At 45.1% G+C, this 19343-nt stretch overlaps 1 protein-coding gene across 1 annotated transcript; it reads right to left on the bottom strand.

Annotated features, from left to right (window-relative positions):
- Positions 1–2221: 2221 nt before the first annotated feature.
- On the bottom strand, positions 2222–2662 carry LOC136480592 (disease resistance protein PIK6-NP-like). Its single transcript, XM_066478090.1, has one exon. It carries the CDS (start codon positions 2660–2662, stop codon positions 2222–2224), a length of 441 nt encoding a protein of 146 aa, XP_066334187.1.
- Between the last annotated feature and the right edge of the window lie 16681 nt (positions 2663–19343).

Genomic DNA, 19343 nt, shown 5'->3' on the forward strand with positions numbered 1-19343 from the left:
TACATGCATATAAGTTGTATTGATATTACATAAAATGTGTAGACTATATTATTATTAACACTTACTCAAAGTTGTACGGGAAAAGTATTGTTGTCTTGTCGTGCTGCTTCACAAAGAACTTCATGATATTCGTCTGTGCTTCAGATGCCCAGTGCTCCTTGACAATAATATCGGTTTTGAATACGATATAAGGATCAATGAAGCCAACACTGATGTCTTGTATTCTTTGGAGCTCTGACATCTGAAATCTGTATATAAATATAAGTTACATGTGAGGATAATTATATACACGTACGCATGGAAGTGAGTTTATTAAATAAAAGTAAGAATCACTTACAAACAAAAGGAGCTAATGATTGATTTGTCCAGAGCGTCCAAGTGGAATAGTTGATGCAATTCTTCGAAACTAATATGTAAGAAGTCATCTCCACGGAAGTAATGATGGTCTCTAAATCTGACAAAGATCCACTGCTCACCCCTGCCACACGCCTGCATGTACCACTTGTTGAGCAAGTACATTTGCGTACCCAATTCATTCAGAGCCACAGGGTTTTACAGACTTTTGCCAAATTTATAAGTCTTCCAGGTATCAACTTTCAGGTTCTGGATTGGAGCTTTGCCCGTCACTTGATCCAAGGTAAAACCAGTTTGTTCAAAAAAAGCATTAAGGTCTTGAACCGACACTTCTCCAGAGTTGTCTGGTCGATAGACTTCTATGTTGGAACCATATTCATTAGCAATAACAAGATTTTGCATTGGTTGCTTCTGTTGTCCGAGCTGTGGGACATCCTTCCCTGATGCTCTTTTCCTTTTCTTATGTGCATCATGTGACTTCACGAGGGAGCGGTCATAGTCTGATAGTGGCGAAGGCTTACGAACTTCAAGCATCTTTTTCTTGTGAGCTTCGACCTTCTGCCTTAGCTGATCTCGTGGTATGTAAAAGTATGACTTCTCCTTAAGCTTTGATTGTCTCTGCTTTTGGATATCTATAAAAAAATCTTTCACTTTTTTGTCTTCTTCAGCTGCTATTTGCTCATCAGTCTTTTTAGGAGGTATTTCTTGAGAAATAACTCTTTTTTTGGGGTCTTCTTTGCCGCCGGGACCTTAGACGTCTTTGTAGTGCGTCGCTGTGGAGGGGGTGGGGGTGGGGGCGGTGTTGGAGACCGGCGTGGAGGCGATGAGGCCGATGTTGGAGTCCGGCGTGGAGGCGTTGGAGATCGTTGTGGAGGCGGTGGGGCCGGTGTAGGAGTTGGAGATCGTTGTGGAGGCGATGGGGCCGGTGTAGGAGTTGGAGATCGCCGTGCGGACATGCAAGTCGAGCGGAGGCTCTGGATGACTTGGCGGCCGGGCGGTTGAGGACAGCGGTGACACATGTCGAGGAGAGGGGGACACGTATGGAGTACGCTACTCACAAGTGGATTGGGTGGTTTGGGCCGCAAAACAACCAGCGGACGGTTTTCGGGTTTGGGCCTCAAAACCCGGGCGGAGGTTTCGAGGAAGCGTGGCGGCACGTGGCGGAATCCTGGAGGTTGCGTTGAGGTGACGGCAAGTCCAAGCAGGAAGCGGGGCCGTCAGATCAGATGAGTAGAGAGGGTTGTGCCAGAATGCCTTAGGGTTAGCTGGTTGGCTCAGTAGTCAGTAGAGTAAGCAGAGGGCTAAGTGGAAAATATAATAAACCTCTATGAATAGGATAGGGCTGCCCACTTCATCCTTTATCACAGTTGTTTAGTTTTTCATCTATCTCTCTCTACCCTCTCACTAGACTGTGATCCACAGATGGTGTAATCATTCCTCTATGTACTTCATGATCGGGAAGTGAGGCCTTAATCTCACCGTGTCCTCCGGGATTTTAGAAGAATTTTCGTGCAAGTTGTCTATGTATTTTTGTGCTGCGTTCTTGTTTCTTTCTTATCCTTCCCGCACCCCGATCTCTCTCTGTGATTTATGTTTTCGCAAACCGTTTGTTTCATCTCGTGCTATGAGTCCTTGTGAAGGTTTCCACCGAAGGAATTAAGTTGGTTTGGGATGAGCACGTAGATCGGGCAACTTTTGTGTTTCTGGTTCGTTCTTCGTTTTCTCTCGGTTTTTCATCGATTCCCGAACTTGTGAGGCATGGAAGGCGATGATTTTCTTGGAGTAGCTTCGTAGCTACCTAGAGAGCCTGCCCACAAAATTTGGGGTCAATCGGAGCTGTGACGGACGAGATCGGGCCGTTTTTTTTTTATTTTCGGGGCTGTTTTCGGGGGCACCGGACGCTGCTCTTGTGCATCTCTAGGACACGGCTCTTGATGTCTCTTATCTCAGTAGCAATCTCATGGCGAATCCTAACCTTTCTGAACAAACCGACACTTCTATCAATGAACTTCCTGATGCCATGAGGCTCGGCTGACTCATCGCCCTTCCCACGCCCCATGAATGTGTCGATACTGTCCTCTATATCATAAGAGAGCTCCCTCAAATCTCTGGCCCAGATCTTGTCCTGAATGTCAAGCCGGTCTGACGGTGTGCTGGAGATCTTCTCAAGGGCACCTTTCATGCTCTCTAGCTCAGATTGGAGAAACTTGATCTCCCCCTTCACCCCCTTTTGCAGGTTGTACTCGCTGACGAGCAGATCACCAAGCTTGGTGAGGACGCTTGCTAGTGCACCAGTCACGATCTCCATGGATTTGTCCCAGCAGAGCGGTGTGTAAATCTCGTTGTGTCTGAATAATAAGCAATCTCTTGGTGAGGACACCAGTCACGATCACCAGGACATTTTCCAAAGTTCACATATAAGCATATCTCAAATTCATAAGATAGGGGATGGAAATTAATTTTATAAATCACCATTCTATGTTTCTATTTTGCAACTTATGACATACTCTTCAACTCATTCTCCTATGGTAAAAATACAACACATAAGTATCTCTCTTGTATAGCCAACTATAATATACAAATATAATCCATATACAACTATATTAGCTTAATTAATATATGTCTAAATTATGATTATTAAAATGGATTCAATTTCAAGGATCCAAAGGGGGCATGGGATATTAAGAGGATAAATAAACCAAGTGCGCTTGGTAGGCATCATATTCTTATCATCTCCGCTTGCTGGCAGCATGGCACTGCCATTTGTTTTTATTATTTACTTGAATTCCTATACAACCACTTTAGCTTTGATCCTCCCGCTAACTAAAACGAATCTTCCTTTTTTGTCAAAGTAAAGCACTGATTTTTGGAGGCGTCATATTTTTCTAGCTGGTGTTGGCTAAAAAACCTACCCTATATAAATTGTTTTAGAGACACATGGCCTTTTCTAGCTGCGGTGGGTGGAGTTTGTGACTGTGAACCGTGGTTCGTAATCCTAACCGTCTCTGAAAATAGATGGCATTTTTAGGGGTGGCATGAAACACCACATGCCACAACAATTAATTTTCGGCCATGGTTGGTAATATTATCTTCTCAAAAAAATAGGTGTAACACACAAAAAATACAAGTTTTAAAATAAAACTGGATATAGACAAATTATAGCGCTAGACAAGATCTAAAACTTTGTAGCGACAAAAAATTCATTTGCCAATTTATTGACACAGATGTACATCTTAATTTCTCATATTTTGAAATTTGAATTTTCAAAATTTTCAAACAACCTCGAATGGAGACATGGCTGACACTAAAGTTATAGTGCTCAGATATCTAAAACATTTCAATTGAAAAAATCTAAAACTTTGCGGAAAATACTGGGCCAACTAAGTTCCTAAGTGCATGTCTGGTCACGGCCCATGTAAACTACTATACTATATAGACCAGGAGGTTTTAACTTTTCATGGTATCAAGCTCATTGGCCATACTATAGTATAGCACATTGATGATAAGTTATGGATAAGCTAGTTTGGTACGTGCTTAATAGCTGCGATGAGGTCGAACCATATATGGAGTAAGTATGATATTTTATATGCTAAAAGTTTCTAATAATCCTTATATGTCCTACAACATATATAGACAAAAGTTTAGAGAAAGAATGGGCACGTGGAATAATCTAGTCACGCTACGCGGGACAATAAAAACACTGACATGTGGTCCATAAAAAACTGACGCGCGAACGAACCAGGACACTACTCATGGTCCAATAAAAAAGTAACACATGGATAAACACCGTCATGACATGTGTGCCAAAAAAACACGACACATATGGAGAACTGGGACAGGACACGTGGTGGAGTAAAAGCACGAAACATGTAAGAGGGACCCACATGTTCATTATCTTTAAATTTTATTTAAATATAATAAACATAAAGCACGGTTTAATCAAAAGTTTTCTAGAAACCTCTCTTGTGGATGTAATAAACCGGTTGTATCCAATAGGGGATTTTTTATTTTTAATCTTTTTAATCAATATTTTAATATTAACCGCTGCCAAACTTTTTTTTTTTGCAAATGTGACCCTTTTGATCGTGCCAGCCGCACTGGTTGATAGTTTCACTCTGTCGTTCCACATACAGTAGCGTGATAAAGGGCGCCACGGTAGCGTGGAACGTTGACCCGTTCCTACGTGGCGTCGCGCCACCCCGCCTGGCACGATAGGCGGGTATACAGGCGCGGCCCCAGCTTCTTTCCTCCTTCATGCCTTCTTCTCTAGGTTCTTTTCGCTTGTTACGTTCTTTCGGAGCTTCCTTCTCCCTATTCTCTTTCTCCCTTGCTTTTTGTCTCATCCATCTCGCCGGCTTTGGGCTTTTGGTTGTCGATGGTGTCATGGAAGAGGTATGACTCGCTCACCCTTTTAACTTTTCGCATTGATTTGAAGGTTGTAGACTGCTGTAAGCAAGAGTGCAAGACTGAATTTTGTTTGGTTTAAAACAAGTTTGTTTGGCCAATGGTGCCTAATATATTGTGACTACCAAACCATCTATGAACGAACCAACCAAATCAAGGTAGAAAGCATTAGTACCTGCCACACCGGATGATGGGAGCCGGCAAGGGGGTGGCTGGCGGCGCAAGGAGTTGGTCCGCCCGAATCGCCCGTGCGGCAGCAGCGGTCCCTGCGTGAACGGGCAGGCACGGACGGAGCTATGTGGGGGCCAAACTGGGTCCTGGCCCCCCCTTCTCCGGCTGTATCACTCTGAAGGTTTGCATGTCGCTGCATGCATGTAATTAATTCATGCCGCTCTCGTAGCATGCTTGTTGTTGCTGATGAGTGGATCACTGCTTACAAGTATGTAAATCCGCACATTGTTCATTCTTCTTTGACAGAATTCCAATTGTTCATTGCAGTCTATATAGATAGAACTTGAAAAAAACAAAGATTTTCCACAGAATTCCAATTGTCTATACCACTATTGGTAAATACTTTAGCAGTGTAGCTTTGAATTGCCCCCCCCCCCCCCCTACACATTCATGCAAGCTCCGCCACTGCTGGCAGGGCAGGCTGAGAGGAAGGAAAATGGGCCGGGCCCGCGACTTGTATAATGACACCTGGAGTAATTAAGCTACGTCTGCTCATACGTTTATTACAACCTGAAATAAAATCGTCGTAATTAATTTTAAGTGGACATGAGGAATTAGGGCACACACAACGCGTCCCTTTGTGCCGTGTCCATCCTCTGAACTTTGCAAAAAAAAACAACTCCGTGAGGGCAAAGAGACGGCCCCCTCGTCGCCCCGCAAGACGATGGCAAGGGCCCGTGCTCCCAGGCGGACTCGGATCTGGCTGCGGGAGTGGGGATACGTGGAGTAGTTTCTTCAGTGCGCGCCACCTTCCTTTCCCTCCGCATCCCGTCTCTTCCACAGCAAGTGTCGAGTGCGGTGGCGGAAGAGCGCAGGAGCACGGAGCCTGCTACAAAGAGCAAGGGCGCGGCGACGGCAGTGATGGTCCTAATCTCCGGCGACCAATGGAGGAGCGAGAGACGAGAAGGGCGCCGGCGGACACTCGCTGGAGCTGCAGGCCGTGGCGGCCAAGAGGAAGGACCTGCCCATGCTCATCTGGACCTCCAGCGCCTCGCCAGTGTTCAAGCACGCCACCGGTGTCGATGCACGCCTTCGGGTCGATTGCGATATGCAGGGCTTGGGATGGCCATGTTCAGTTTAGGTGTTTGCCAATTTTCTGAAACTGCGGTGCTTCTGTTGCTTGTATCACTGCACACTAGTGTGCTGCAAAACTATTGATGTTTTGTGTCACCAATTAGGCAACTAGCGTGCAAAAATATTGATTAGAACAAAATTAACTTTGAGCATTCGTTCTACATTTCAGGCTGCTCTACCTCAAGGAATTGTGCTTTTTCAGTAGGTCTATTTCATCAGATTTAGCACAACAGGCTCTAAGATAGTACTGTAGACTAAAAAATAGTGATCCATTATTTATCGGATAGTAACATAATGGTATACAAAATGATGTTCATGTTTGATCCTAGCTACATCGAGTACTTCAGATTGTACGACCTATCTTTTGAGTATTAAACAGCTTGCAGACGACTCTCTGTCAGCTTGTACAACCTGTTTTTGAGTTATGTGTACATCAGATTCGAAGCTCTTGGAGATGACCCCGTCTGTGGGCTGTACATGCCCTTATTTTTGGGTCACCAGCTCACCACGGAGGCAGCGGCGACAGTCCTACAGGATGAACAGCTGTCCAGCCGACAATCGGAACGCCAAAACCGAACCAACGGCGGCGGTGAAGTAGTGTCGCCCTGTTCGCTTGAACTTATTAGCCATGGTACAGTGCTTTTTCTCTCACAACAAAACAGCATTAACCGGCTTATCAGCCGCAGAAACCATCAGCCGAACAACCTCATAGGACAATTGTCGATGTTTGACCACCGATAGCCTGACACGGGGGTACCTGGGGCAGTATGTTCGGGCTTCAGCGTATGCAGAACTCGACGGTTAACGCAAGAGACAGACGATTTATCCTGGTTCAGTCCCTCGATCATGGATCGAGTAATAGCCCTACGTCTAGTCGGCGTTAGCCTTTGCGTTGGATTGATTGTAAAGTGTGTGTTGTACAATTGTTGTATGAACCCCCTATCCAAGGAGCCCTGCCCTCCTTTATATAGTCAGGAGGCCAGAGTCCTAGTCGGTTTACAATGAGAGTTCCTAGTAGGATTACAGAGTAATACTGCTACTAAGATTACAGGAGAAGAATCCTAATTAGACTAGGTCTTCTCCCTTCCTTGCGGGGTATCCCGTGGATCCCGCACCGACAAGCCCCCGAGCACTTCATGGTTGAGTTCTGAAAGCCTCGTCTTGTTCCTTCAAGTCTCGTCGAGCAGGAACAAGCGTCGTCCGAGTGCTTTCTTGAGCGAAACCATGTAGCGCTTCATGAGATCTTTGCGTGGTGTGTACCTTTTTGAAGAAAAAAGTACCCCCATTTGGATGTAGCCCCCGAGCCTCTTGCTGATTGGCACAAGAAGCTTTGAGGGTCTTTTCTTGAAATCTCCTTGACTCTTCATCGAAAGGTTCCCGAGCATATACCTGTTTTCTTTGTTAAAAAGAGCTCAGATTTAGTTATGTCCGGGTTCTTTTTATCTTTTGGCCTTGAAGTCGTCTGTCTTGAAGAAGTCTTCTGAGTGACGTGCGCTTTTTTTAAAAAGCGCACTCACTGAGTGTAGCCCCCGAGCCTCTTGCTATTTGGAACAAAAAGTTGGAGGGTCTTGAATCTAAGTTGTTCGAAAGAATTGTATATCTTTCCTTTTGCAGCCCCCGAGCATATATTCAGGTTGTTTTGTTCAGGAAGAACTCGGATGCAAGGTCTTGGCGTATTCTCTGATAGTCTGCTGTTGTCAGATGTAGTCGTATGGTGGTGGTTGAGTGTAAATGCCTTTTGTTCACGGGTTATACTGTGTTGGTATATTCTCCCGAATATGCTTGCTGTTTGAGTACTGTTCCTTCATGCCTGAGTTCTCTTTCATTGAATTCTGTGTTTTCACTGTGTCCTTTGTTAGGCTTGTTTCATTGGTGCTCCTGGTCCATGTGCACCGCTCTTTCGGTCTATAAATATCTTCCTAGAGTGCCGTTTTTGATTCATTGAGCATTTTGTTGCTTGTTCTGAAGTCTCTGTAGTCATGAATATGGTAGTTTGTGAAGTAGAGCAGCCCCTGGGCGTGTTTTGTAGTTCCTGTGTGTCTTGTCGTAGCTGAAGGAAGTCTTGTGATAGGGATTAGAGGTAGGCTAATCCCATAGCAGCATTATATCAGGATGTACATGGTAGTATTTGGAGGAAGTCTTGTGGTGTGGGCTTCGTTCCTTCATCTGGCAGTTCTGGGTTGATCCTCATCGCCTGTCCTGAGACTGTCTAGTGTAGATCAACACCATATCTAGCATCACATTGGTCTTGGGTAGACAGATGCCTGCCGGCCTTCTCTGCTCCATGTTGTCCCGCCGTGCTGCTGATTTCCGCCTTGGATGCACTGCATCTGTCCTTTGAAGAAAATAGTGTAGCTGAGGGCGGTTTGTCCTTCCGAGTAGCGATTTGGGACACGTAGTCGTTCCAGAGCCTAGCCGTGTCCGGGTTCCTCTTTGCTACTTTGCTTTTCATGGTACCGAGTTTGTTGGGCCTTGTAAGATTTGTAATCTTCTATTTTTGAAGTCGCTTGTAATGGAAAGAATCTTGTCTTCTGAGTTGTCATTCATTTTTCTACTATAGCCCTAGTTGTTCATGAGATTCCCGAGTTCTTTCCGTAAGAACCGAGTTCTTATGTTCCTTGTGAGGTAGCCCTTCCTTTCTTCATGGTTGACGGGTTGTTTTTTGTAGTAATCTGATAACTCTACCGTAGTGCTGGATGGATAAGTCTGAAATCTGCCTGTTGAATTGTACCATTGTGTGGATTTGTGCCCTCCGTCATTTTAGCTGTGTCAGTAAATGGACCATTGCGTTCTCACACGGTGCTTTAACGGGTCTGGTGGGCCATTTTTATCACTGTAAAATCTATTTAAAGACCCTTCATCTTCTTTTTCTTTACTGCCCTTCTCTTGCCTTGAAACCCTAGCTCTCATAAATCTACCGTCGCCATTACCGCCGCCGTCTTAGCGCCGCCATCCAAACTTTCTCTTTCCCTAGTTGCTTTTTTGCCTCCGTTAGTACATGGGTAAGAAGAAAACCACGAGCAAGTCCCAGTCTAACTTTGTGGATGAGGAGTCATCACTTTCCATGATTGAGAACCAAGAGTTCATGGCCATGAGGGCTGCCCAAAAGGCTTGGCCGGCTCCGATGAGAACCGAAGATCAACTTCGGGAACTTGTCAGCGATGGTTTGATCCAGAGCAAGGCCTTTGCTGAATGGAGAGTTCCAGGCGAGCATCGGGTCCTTGTTCCAGGTCCTGGTGAGATCGTTCTTTTCGTCTCCTTCATTCATGCTGGACTTTGCCTTCCTGCCTCTGCCTTTCTTCATCAATTTCTCAACTATTTTAGGATTTGCCTGAATCATCTTGCTCCTAATGCAGTCCTTCACCTTTCTGTCTTTGTTCATCTTTGTGAAGCTTTCCTTGGAATTCCCCTTCTCTTTCTCTCTTTCGCTACTTCTTTCGTCTGAAACCCCAACCCCGCCGCGAAGACACCAGTGTTCTTGGTGGCTGCGAGATTCAATTTTGCTAGGGTCTTAAGAGCAAGTTCTTTGACTATGACCTGGTTGATTTTGTGAGGGATTGGCGTGCCGACTGGTTTTATGCCACCAATCTGATTCCTTCTCTTGTTGTTCATTCTGGATCTGGTCCCTTGGTTAATGACCGATGGGATAAGAACCCTATGACGACTGCTGAGGTTCAGGCAATCCAGCTATTTCTTAATAGGATAAGTATTCTGAAATAGCAGGGCTTGACCGGTTTCGGTATTGTCTCGAGTTTTCTTCGTCGCTGAGTTCAGCCTCTAAAGGAGCGAGAGCACCTTGGCTTTGAGTATTCTAGGGCTAAGGATCCTTCACGCATGGTCCCAGCCCTTGAGTTGACCAACGAGGAGGTACTCGAGCGTCTCTAAAAGATGCTGAAAGGAGCAAGCGTTGTCCCGATTACTATCTCCGAGTTCTCTGCCAACAACCCACCTCCAGCTATAAGTCGCTTATTCTTCGTGCAAAAAGCTGTGCGGGTACTTTCTGTATTTTTTTTGTTGTATCCATTTTTGCTTAACTTTCCTTGTCTTGTTTTATTCTTTTTGTAGGAATTGGGGCGCAACTTTGTTGACCCGATCCCTCTTGATGTCCTCCCTGCCATGGTGAATACTGGGTAGAACCTTGCTGGGGCTTCTGTAACCAGTAAGTTCCCAATCACCACAGTGTTTCCTGGGGTTTTTTCCGGATTTGTTGATGTATATGAAGAATATGTTCCTCGTCCAGTCCCTCGAGGTCCTCGTAGTGTCTCGAAGAGGGGGCGAATGGATGGTTCTTCATTTGGTCTGCCTGCTTCCAAGAAGTCTCGCAAGCCAAGTACTCGTCTAGGTACTCCAGTTGTAGCTAGCATGCTCTTAGGTGAGCATATTAATACTCTCTGTCCCTTTGTTTTCTTGTTTTTATCTTGAACTGAGTACTTTTGTTCTTTTTTCAGCGGGTGCCCTGGTGGCCTTGGTCGAGACCAAGGAGGAAGAGGATGATGATGTACCCCTTATCATGCGGCGGTGAGTTGTTTTCATATTTTCCTGCCGTTGAATTCCTCCTTTTTGTTTTGACTTTAGTCTTGATCTTTTTGTAGTAATCGGACGTCAGGTATGGGTTCTTCTGAGGCTCCTGCGCCGGTGTCCTCTGTAGCTCCGGTGTTGAGTTCTTCGATAGCTTTGGTACTGAGTTCTTCTATAGCTCTGGTACCGAGTTCTTCCGGGGCTCCAGTACCGGCTATACCGCTGCTGCCGCCAAGTGGCGGGGACGTTTTTGCCACCGTGGTTCCCCCTGCGAGGTCTTCTTTTTGCTTTGCGAAGAAGAAGATAGCTGGGTGAGTGGATTCTGGTTTCATCTCTTTGCTTCTATTTTCCTTTTCTCTTGTTCTCATTGGCGAGTTCTTTTATCAACTTTTAGGCCTTCGTCTTCTCTCATCCCCCCGTCGACTTCTTCTCAGCCCTTTGTTGTGCCATCGAGTACCGAGCCTCAGGACTCGCAGTACACTGTTAGTGAAGTGGTTCTGGGGGCGACAAGGCTTTCTAGCAATGATGCCGCTGCTGACTTGGTTGCCCTGGAGGTGACCGTGGCCATTGCGGCGGGTCCTTCTGAGGGATTGGCCTTGGCTTCCGGGGAGATTGCTCTGGTCATGCCTTCATCGCCTCGGCCGGCTTCTCCTTCTCCTTCTCTTGCCTTTGGTGGTCCGCCTTTTGCTGATGATATGGTGCAGCAGTTTGATGCCACTCATCGGCTATCGGAGTTAACTGCTGCCTGGGGAAGCTTATCGTCCCTTGCGACTTCTTTTGGAGAAAAGCTCCAAGTAAGTTTTTTCGCCGTTCCTTCTTTGGATGTTCGCTTTTCTTCTATCCTCATGCCTTGTTTTTCTTTGTCTTCTCTTTTTGCTCAGTCCTTCTCTCATGATCATACCGGTTTCTTTTTCTCGTCTGAAAATGAGAAAAAGTTGTCTTCCGAAGTGAGTGCCCTGAAAGCTGATCTTGACCTCCTCCAGGCTAAGATGGAGGCTGAGCATCAAACGCATCAGGAGGAGGAAAAATCTCTTCGTGCCTAGGTTGTTGAGACTGAGAAGCAAAGGGGCTCAAAAGAATTCCGAAGCCGTGAAGAACTTGGAGGCCGTGAAGAAAGAATGCAACGGTATTGCGGGTCCTTTTTGTTTCCTTCTGCATTCAAACTCTCCTTTCTGCTGACTTGTTGTTTGTTGCCTTGCCCAACTCTCCAGGTCGAAAAGCAGAAGCTCTCGGAGGGCGTTGATGAAATGAAGACTCTTGTTCGCACGAGTCACAACAAGGCTGAGGAGGTAATTACTCATGCTAAGGAGGAACTTGCGCTTGCTAAGTTGATTAGGCGTGGAGCTAATAGAGATCTTGTGTAGGCCCAAAAAACTATTGAAGACTTGTCTGGCAAGTTGGCGACGGCTACTGAAAACTGGAAAGCTTTGTGGAAATCCTTTCATTCAGTAGCCGATGTTCTCCGAACTCCAGCGGATGATGGGCAATCTTGGGCTCAGTTAATTCCTCGAATTCTGACTTGTTTCCAAGAGTTTGTGAAGAGGTGCGCCCAACTGTGTACCAAGAATGTCCTGGCCTAGGTCCGGGTTCTTGCTCCAGTGGCTCCTTTGTCCAAGATAGCAGAGGAAGCTGATAGTCAAGAGTACATTGATGCCGTTGAGAGGATGGAACCTGAGGTTGAAGACTTAGCTAGTAGAATTGTAGATAATCTTAATATTGTTATCTCTCCTCCTGATGATGAGGCTTAATGTATTTGACCTCTATGCCCATGCCTTGTAATATGACATTATGCTTCTTTTGAATGAAGATTTTTTGTTGATGTCTTCTTTGCCTGGATGCCTTGTTTATTCCTTGGATGATTTGTCCAGTTGGTCAGAGTTACTTGACTTGCCGAGTACTTTGTCTTGCCTTCGTCTTTGCCTTGTAAACAACGCTGCGCGCTATCTTGACAAACTTTCTTGATTTGTCGAGTACTTTTCTATCCCATGTGAACAACTTGTTTTATATTATGTTGACAACCTTTCTTGATCCGTCGAGTGCTTTTCTGTCCCATGTGAACAACTCGTTTTATATTGTGTTGACAACCTTTCTTGATCTATCGAGTGCTTGTCTGATTTGTCGAGTACTTTTCTGTCCCATGTAAACAACTCGTTATATATATAGATCTTTGTGTTGACAACCTTTCTTGATCTGTCGAGTGCTTGTCTGGCCTTCTTCTGTGCCATGTAAACAACTCGTTATATGTAGGTCTTTTTGTTCTTGGGTATCTCCAGTGTAGCCCCCGAGCCTCTTGCTATTTGGAACAAGTAGTTGGAGGGTCTTGTCTTGAAATTGCTCTGGTCTATGCCCAGGCTTAGTTTCAGTCATTTTGCTTTTTGTTTCGAGTGTTAGCTCGTTAGCTACCCTCGTCGGCAGGCTCAAGCGTTTTTTCAGCTATTCTGCTCTCGGCCGGGATGGTCAGGCGTATTTTCAGCCATTTTGCTTTTTATTTTGGGTGTTAGCTTGTTAGCTACCCTCATCGGCGGGCTCAAGCGTCTTTTCAGCTATTTTGCTCTCGGTCGGGATGCTCAGGCGTCTTTTCAGCCATTTTGCATTTTATTTCGGGTGTTAGCTTGTTAGCTACCCTCATCGGCGGGCTCGAGCGTCTTTTCAGCTATTTTGCTCTTGGTCGGGATGCTCATACGTCTTTTTAGCCATTTTGCATTTTATTTCGGGTGTTAGCTTGTTAGCTACCCTCATCGGCGGGCTCAAGCGTCTTTTCAGCTATTTTGCTCTTGGCCGGGATGCTCAGGCATATTTTCAGCCATTTTGCTTTTTATTTCGGGTTTTAGCTTGTTGGCTACCCTTATCGGCGGGCTCAAGCGTCTTTTCAGCTATTTTGCTCTCGGCCGGGATGCTCAGACGTCTTTTCAGCCATTTTGCATTTTATTTCGGGTGTTAGCTTGTTAGCTACCCTCATCGGCGGGCTCAAGCGTCTTTTCAGCTATTTTTCTCTCGGCCGGGATGCTCAGGCGTCTTTTCAGCCATTTTGCATTTAAGAAACAACTCGGATGAAGCCATGATGAGACATATGTTTGTCGAGAAAGAATCATCTTTATTGATCATGAATATTGATATGTCATAATGATACATATGTTTTTTGGTGAGCGCTATCTTTGTTGATCATGAACGTTGATCTCTTGTGTCTTGTATACATATTTTCCCTTGAGTTGTTTTTTTGCGTAGAATCTTCATAGCTGACTGATGTGCCATGTATTGTTGACTTCTTTTCCGTCTTTAGTTATGAGCTTGTATGTGCCTAGTCCGATGACTTTTGTGATGATAAAAGGACCTTCCCATGGACTGAGTAGTTTGTGGCGTCCGTCGGATTTTTGTATTCTTCTTAGTACTAGGTCTCCGATTTGTAATGATCGAGACTGGGTATTTTTGTTGTAGTGGCGCCTTAGTTCTTGGAGGTATCTTGCTGATTGTAGGGTAGCGTTTACTCTGACTTCTTCTGTACTGTTGAGTTCTAATCTTCGGGTGTGTTCTACTTCTCCTTAGTCATATTGCTCTATCCTTGGTGATGTCCAGATCAAGTCTGTGGGTAGTACGGCTTCTGATCCATACACTAGGAAGAAAGGTGAGTATCCGGTGGCTCTGCTTATTTGAGTCCGTAGCCCCCATACAACCTTGGGTAATTCTTCAATCCATTTTGATCCATAGTCAACTAGTTCTTCATACAGTCTTGGTTTCAATCCGGCTAGTATGAGTCCATTAGCCGTTTCTACCTGTCCGTTGGCTTCTAGATGTGCGACTGATGCGTAATCAATGCTGAAGCCACAATCCTGTGCCCAACTTTTGAATTCTGTTGCTGTGAAGGGAGAACCCAAGTCTGTGATGATTCGATTGGGCATGCCAAAGCGATGCATAATGTCTTGGATGAACTCGACTGCTTTGGCTGCGCTATATTTTGCGAGTGGTTTGTATTCGATCCACTTGGTGAACTTGTCAATTGCTACAAAGATGTACTCGAAACCGCCCTTTGCTTTCTTGAGAGGTCCTACTTGATCCAGTCCCCAGCAGGAGAAAGGCCAAGCAGGTGGGATGCAGATGAGGTTGTGGGCTGGCACATGAGCCTGTCTTGCGAACATCTGACAACTTTTGCATCTTCTGACGAGTTCTTCTACGTCTTTTAAAGCAGTTGGCTAGTAGAAACCAGTGCAAAACGCTTTGCCGACTAGTGTTTTTGAAGCGGCGTGATTTCCACAGCAACCTGAGTGTATTTCGTCTAGGATTTGTTTGCCTTCTTCAAATGAGACGCATTTTAGGAGTACTCCTGATGATGCGGCTCTTCTGTATAGCTTGTCTCCTACTAGGACGTAATTCTTGCTTCTGCGAACGACTCGTGTGGCTTCCTGTTTTTCCGCTGGCAACTTATTCTCTTTGATGTAATCAATAAAAACCTGGATCCATGAAGTGGTGATTACCAAGATCTGGGTGCCTTTTGCTATGATTTGAGGGGTTATTTCATTGGGTTGTTTGATAGAGGGGGCTGATAACTCCTCTATGAAAACACCGGGTGGGACCTCTGCCCTGTCTGATCCAAGTTTGGCGAGGACATCTGCTGCAATGTTGGAATCACGCAGGACATGTAGAATTTCTAATCCTTGGAAATGTTTTTCAAGTTTTCAGATTTCAGCACAGTAAGCACCCATGTTTTCTTTGGTGCAATCCTAATCTTTGTTGACTTGGTTGATGACTACTGCCGAATCACCGTATACGAGTAGTTGCTTGATTCCGAGGGTAATAGCCACTCTTAGCCCGTGGATGAGAGCTTTGTATTCTGCTCCATTGTTGGTAGCTTGCCATAATATCTGAAGGACATACTTGAGTTGTTTTTTGTCTGGAGAAATTAGGAGGACGCCTGCACCGGCTCCGCCTAGTTTGAGTGATCCATCAAAGTACATCTTCCAATGATCAAGGATGGTGCTTGACACGGGTTGTTGAATTTCTGTCCATTCGGCATCAAAATCAGTAAGGGCTTGAGATTTAATTGCTCTCCGCGGGATGAAATCGATGTTGAGAGCACCGAGTTCAACCGCCCACTTGGATATGCACCCAGTTGCGTCTTTGTTGTGTAAGATGTCTCCTAGTGGGAAATCTGTCACCACGGTAATCTTGTGGCTTTCAAAATAGTGACGAAGCTTGCGTGAAGTGATCAGTAGGGTGTAGAGTAGTTTTTGCACATGTGGGTACCGGATTTTTGATTCTGACAGTACTTCGCTGATGTAGTATACTGGGCGTTGTACTTTATAAACGCGCCCTTCTTCTTCTCTTTCCACTACTATCGCCGTGCTGACTACAGTAGAAGTTGCCGCAATGTATAGCATCATGTCTTCATCTTTCTTTGGAGGTGTGAGGACTAGTGAGGATGTGAGGTATGCCTTTAGTTTCTTGAAAGCTTCATTGGCTTCTTTCGTCCACTCAAACTTGTTTGTCTTCTTTAGTAGTTTAAAGAAAGGTAATCCTTTTTTGCCGAGTCTTGAAATGAAACAATTGAGTGCCGCCATGCAGCCTGTTAGTTTGTGTACATCTTTGACGCTTCGAGGAGGGCCCATCTCTGTTATGGCTCGAATTTGCTTGGCGCTTGCTTTGATTCCACGATGACTGACCAAGAATCCGAGTAGTTGTCCTGAAGGAACTCCGAATACACACTTGTTTGGGTTCAATTTTCACCTCCACCTTTTTAGATTCTCGAAGGTTTGTTTTAAGTCTTCAATCAGTGCGTCCGGGTTCTTTGTTTTTACAACCACATCATCCACGTATGCTTCTACGTTTTCGTCGATCTGATCACCAAGGCATGTTTGGATGGCTCTTTGGTAAGTGGCTCCAGCATTCTTAAGTCCAAACGACATGGTCCTATAGCAGTAGGCGCCGAACAGAGTGATGAAAGATGTCTTTGCTTTGGTCCTGTTCTTTTAATGCAATCTAGTGATATCCGGAATAGCAATCAAGAAAGGATAATAGGGCAGATCCTGCTGTTGAATCAACTATCTGATCAATGCATGGTAGCCCAAACGGATCCTTTGGGCAGTGTTTGTTGAGATCTGTGTAGTCAACACACATGCGCCACTCGTCCGTGTTCTTTTTCTGTACCAGAACTGGATTTGCTAGCCAATCTGGATGGAGGATTTCCCTGATGAATCCAGCTGCCATTAGTTTTGTAATTTCCTTTTTTATTGCTGCCTTCTTATCGGGAGAGAATCGTCGTAGTCGTTGCTTCACAGGCTTGGAGCCTTCATTGACATCAATTCTGTGCTCAGCCAACTCTCTTGGGACCCCTGGCATGTCGGTCGGCTTCCAAGCGAAGATATCATTGTTGTCCCGAAGAAAGTTGGTGAGCGCGAGTTCCTATTTTGCTGATAGGTGGGCACTGATGGTTGCCGTTTTTGAGGGATCACTGGTGCCTAGGTCGATTTGCTTGACGTCGGCTTCTTTTGGTGGTGCTAGGATGCTTGGTCTTTTAGCCGGTATCTCTAGTTCTTCTTGGCTTATTTCTACGGCAATAGTGGCTATTTCTTTTCTTCCATTGTTTGCCTGTGCTTTTGCTGCAATTTGGATTGCTTGAACATCACAGTCAAATGCACACTTTAAATCACTTCGAAGAGAAAGAACGCCATTAGGCCCTGGCATCTTAAGCAACAGGTATGGATAATGCGGTATTGCCATGAATTTTGCTAGTGCTGGGCGCCCGAGGATTGCGTGATATGATGAATCGAAGTCCGCAACTTCAAACTTGATGAATTCTATGCGGTAGTTTGAGGGAGTCCCAAAAGTAACCGGTAGAGTGATTTGTCCAAGTGGCATCGCTGCCTTGCCAGGTACTATGCCATAAAAAGGTGTGCTTGTTGGTGTGATCATCCCGACGAGTTGTAGTCCCATCTTCCTTAGGGTTTCTGAAAAAATAATGTTGAGTCCGGCTCCTCCATCGATTAGTACTTTCGTAACAGTCATACCGGCAATGGCTGGATCTAGAACCAGTGGGTAATGGCCTGAATTTCTTATGCTGGTCCATTGCTCTTCTCTTGAAAATTGGATTGGATACTCTGACCAATTGAGATATCTTGGTGTAGCAGGTTCTGCTGCCATGATGGTTCGTCACACTAGTTTTTCTTGATGTTTGCTTCTAGAATCTGGAACCCCGGCAAAGATTACTGCCACAGTCCCTCTGGATTTTTGGAGTCCCTTGTCTTCATGGTTGTCTCCTTCTTTTTTCTGATTGTCTTCTTTATTGTTTCCCTTGCTATCTTTTCTAGTGTATTTTTCATTGAAGGTATAGCAATTTCCGATGGTGTGTTTTCCATTGGGGTGCAAGGGGCAACGTATGTTCTCAATGTCATCATATCTTCTGGGCTTGGTAAATTTCTTTGATTTGTCAGCCATTGCTACTGTGTTGTCTGGACCTCGCTTTCTCTCCTAATGTCTGTTGTTTCGAGGATTTTGCCTGTCTGGGTTGTCTCTGTTGTTTCTATCCGAGAATCTTTCTCTTGTTTTTCCCTCTGCAGTAATCATCTTTTCTACTGTTCTTCTGAATTCTTCATTGTTTCTTGGGTTTTCTTTGCAGAAGTCTTGAAATTGCCACCTAGCCATGATTCCGTGAGAGAAAGCTTCGATTACTTCTCGTTGTGTGATATCATGTACTTGAGCTCGTAGTTCGCCAAATCGTCGATAGTAATTTCTGAGACTTTCACCTCATTTCTGCTTGAGTCCTTTTAATTCTATGTGGGTGATTGGATGTGTAATAATTCTCGCGAAATTTTCACAGAATGCTCTTTGCAAGTCTTCCCAATTTCTGATTGATCCTGGATTCAATTTGTCAAACCATTGAAGTGGCATGGTTTCTAGGGCCATGGGAAAGAACAAGGTTTTGATGTCATCGTCTCCTCCGGCCAATTCAATTGATTGTGAGTAAATCCTGAGCCATTGCTTTGGTTCGGTCTTGCCATCATACTTGGAGTGGTTGGACGGCTTAAACTTGTGAGGTAGTCGTATTGAAGCAAGTCTGTTTGCAAAACAGGGGAATCTGTCGTGCGTTCTGGCTTCTGTATATTCCGATTCTACGCCCCTTCTTGCCAACTATCGTCTTGGTGAGAGTAGTTCTGTGTGGCTCTTCGAGTAGGTGCTTTGCTTCTGGCCTTTCTTGGTTGTTCGACTCGGTTGTTTTGACTATGATTTCTTCAGCTCTCTCCGTTGTGACTTCCACCTGGTCCAAGTCTTTAGAAAGCGGACTTCCTTTGATTTTGATCTTCCTGTTCATGAGATGTTGCTCTTCCATCATGTGTCCTAAATACTGTTGATCGAAGAAAGTCTCGGAGATGTTCTTGTTTTTCGTTGGGATATGAGGTCGCCCTGAGTTCTTCTAGTGCTTCTCGGATCTTATCGTAGGGTGTATTCGCTGCTCGTCCTTCTTCGACCTCTCGTTCTGATTTTCTTCTATTGTACTCGGCTAGGTCTAATTCATATTTGATCCAAGTGTCCTTTCGCTGTTTAGCACGACGTTGACGTCCTTGTTTCAATTTGTTCTTTCTTTCTCTTGCTTGCCTCTAACTCTCAGTCTCACCATCGTGCCCCTGGATAAACGGTGATATGTTGGACTTGGATTCATCTGAAGACCTTACGTCGGGTGCTTCTAGGGGGGGATCAATGGTGATCGAGGACAGCGAATCATGAATACTTCTCTAGCGTGAGTTGTTCTGTCATCGTCGTTGATTTCCGTACTG

Source organism: Miscanthus floridulus, chromosome 9, assembly GCF_019320115.1.
Source record: "Miscanthus floridulus cultivar M001 chromosome 9, ASM1932011v1, whole genome shotgun sequence".
Lineage (NCBI taxonomy): Eukaryota > Viridiplantae > Streptophyta > Magnoliopsida > Poales > Poaceae > Miscanthus > Miscanthus floridulus.

Bases quoted from the DNA above. Each gene is read 5' to 3' on its own strand.
- LOC136480592 (XM_066478090.1), bottom strand. From the start codon at position 2,662: ATGGAGATCGTGACTGGTGCACTAGCAAGCGTCCTCACCAAGCTTGGT.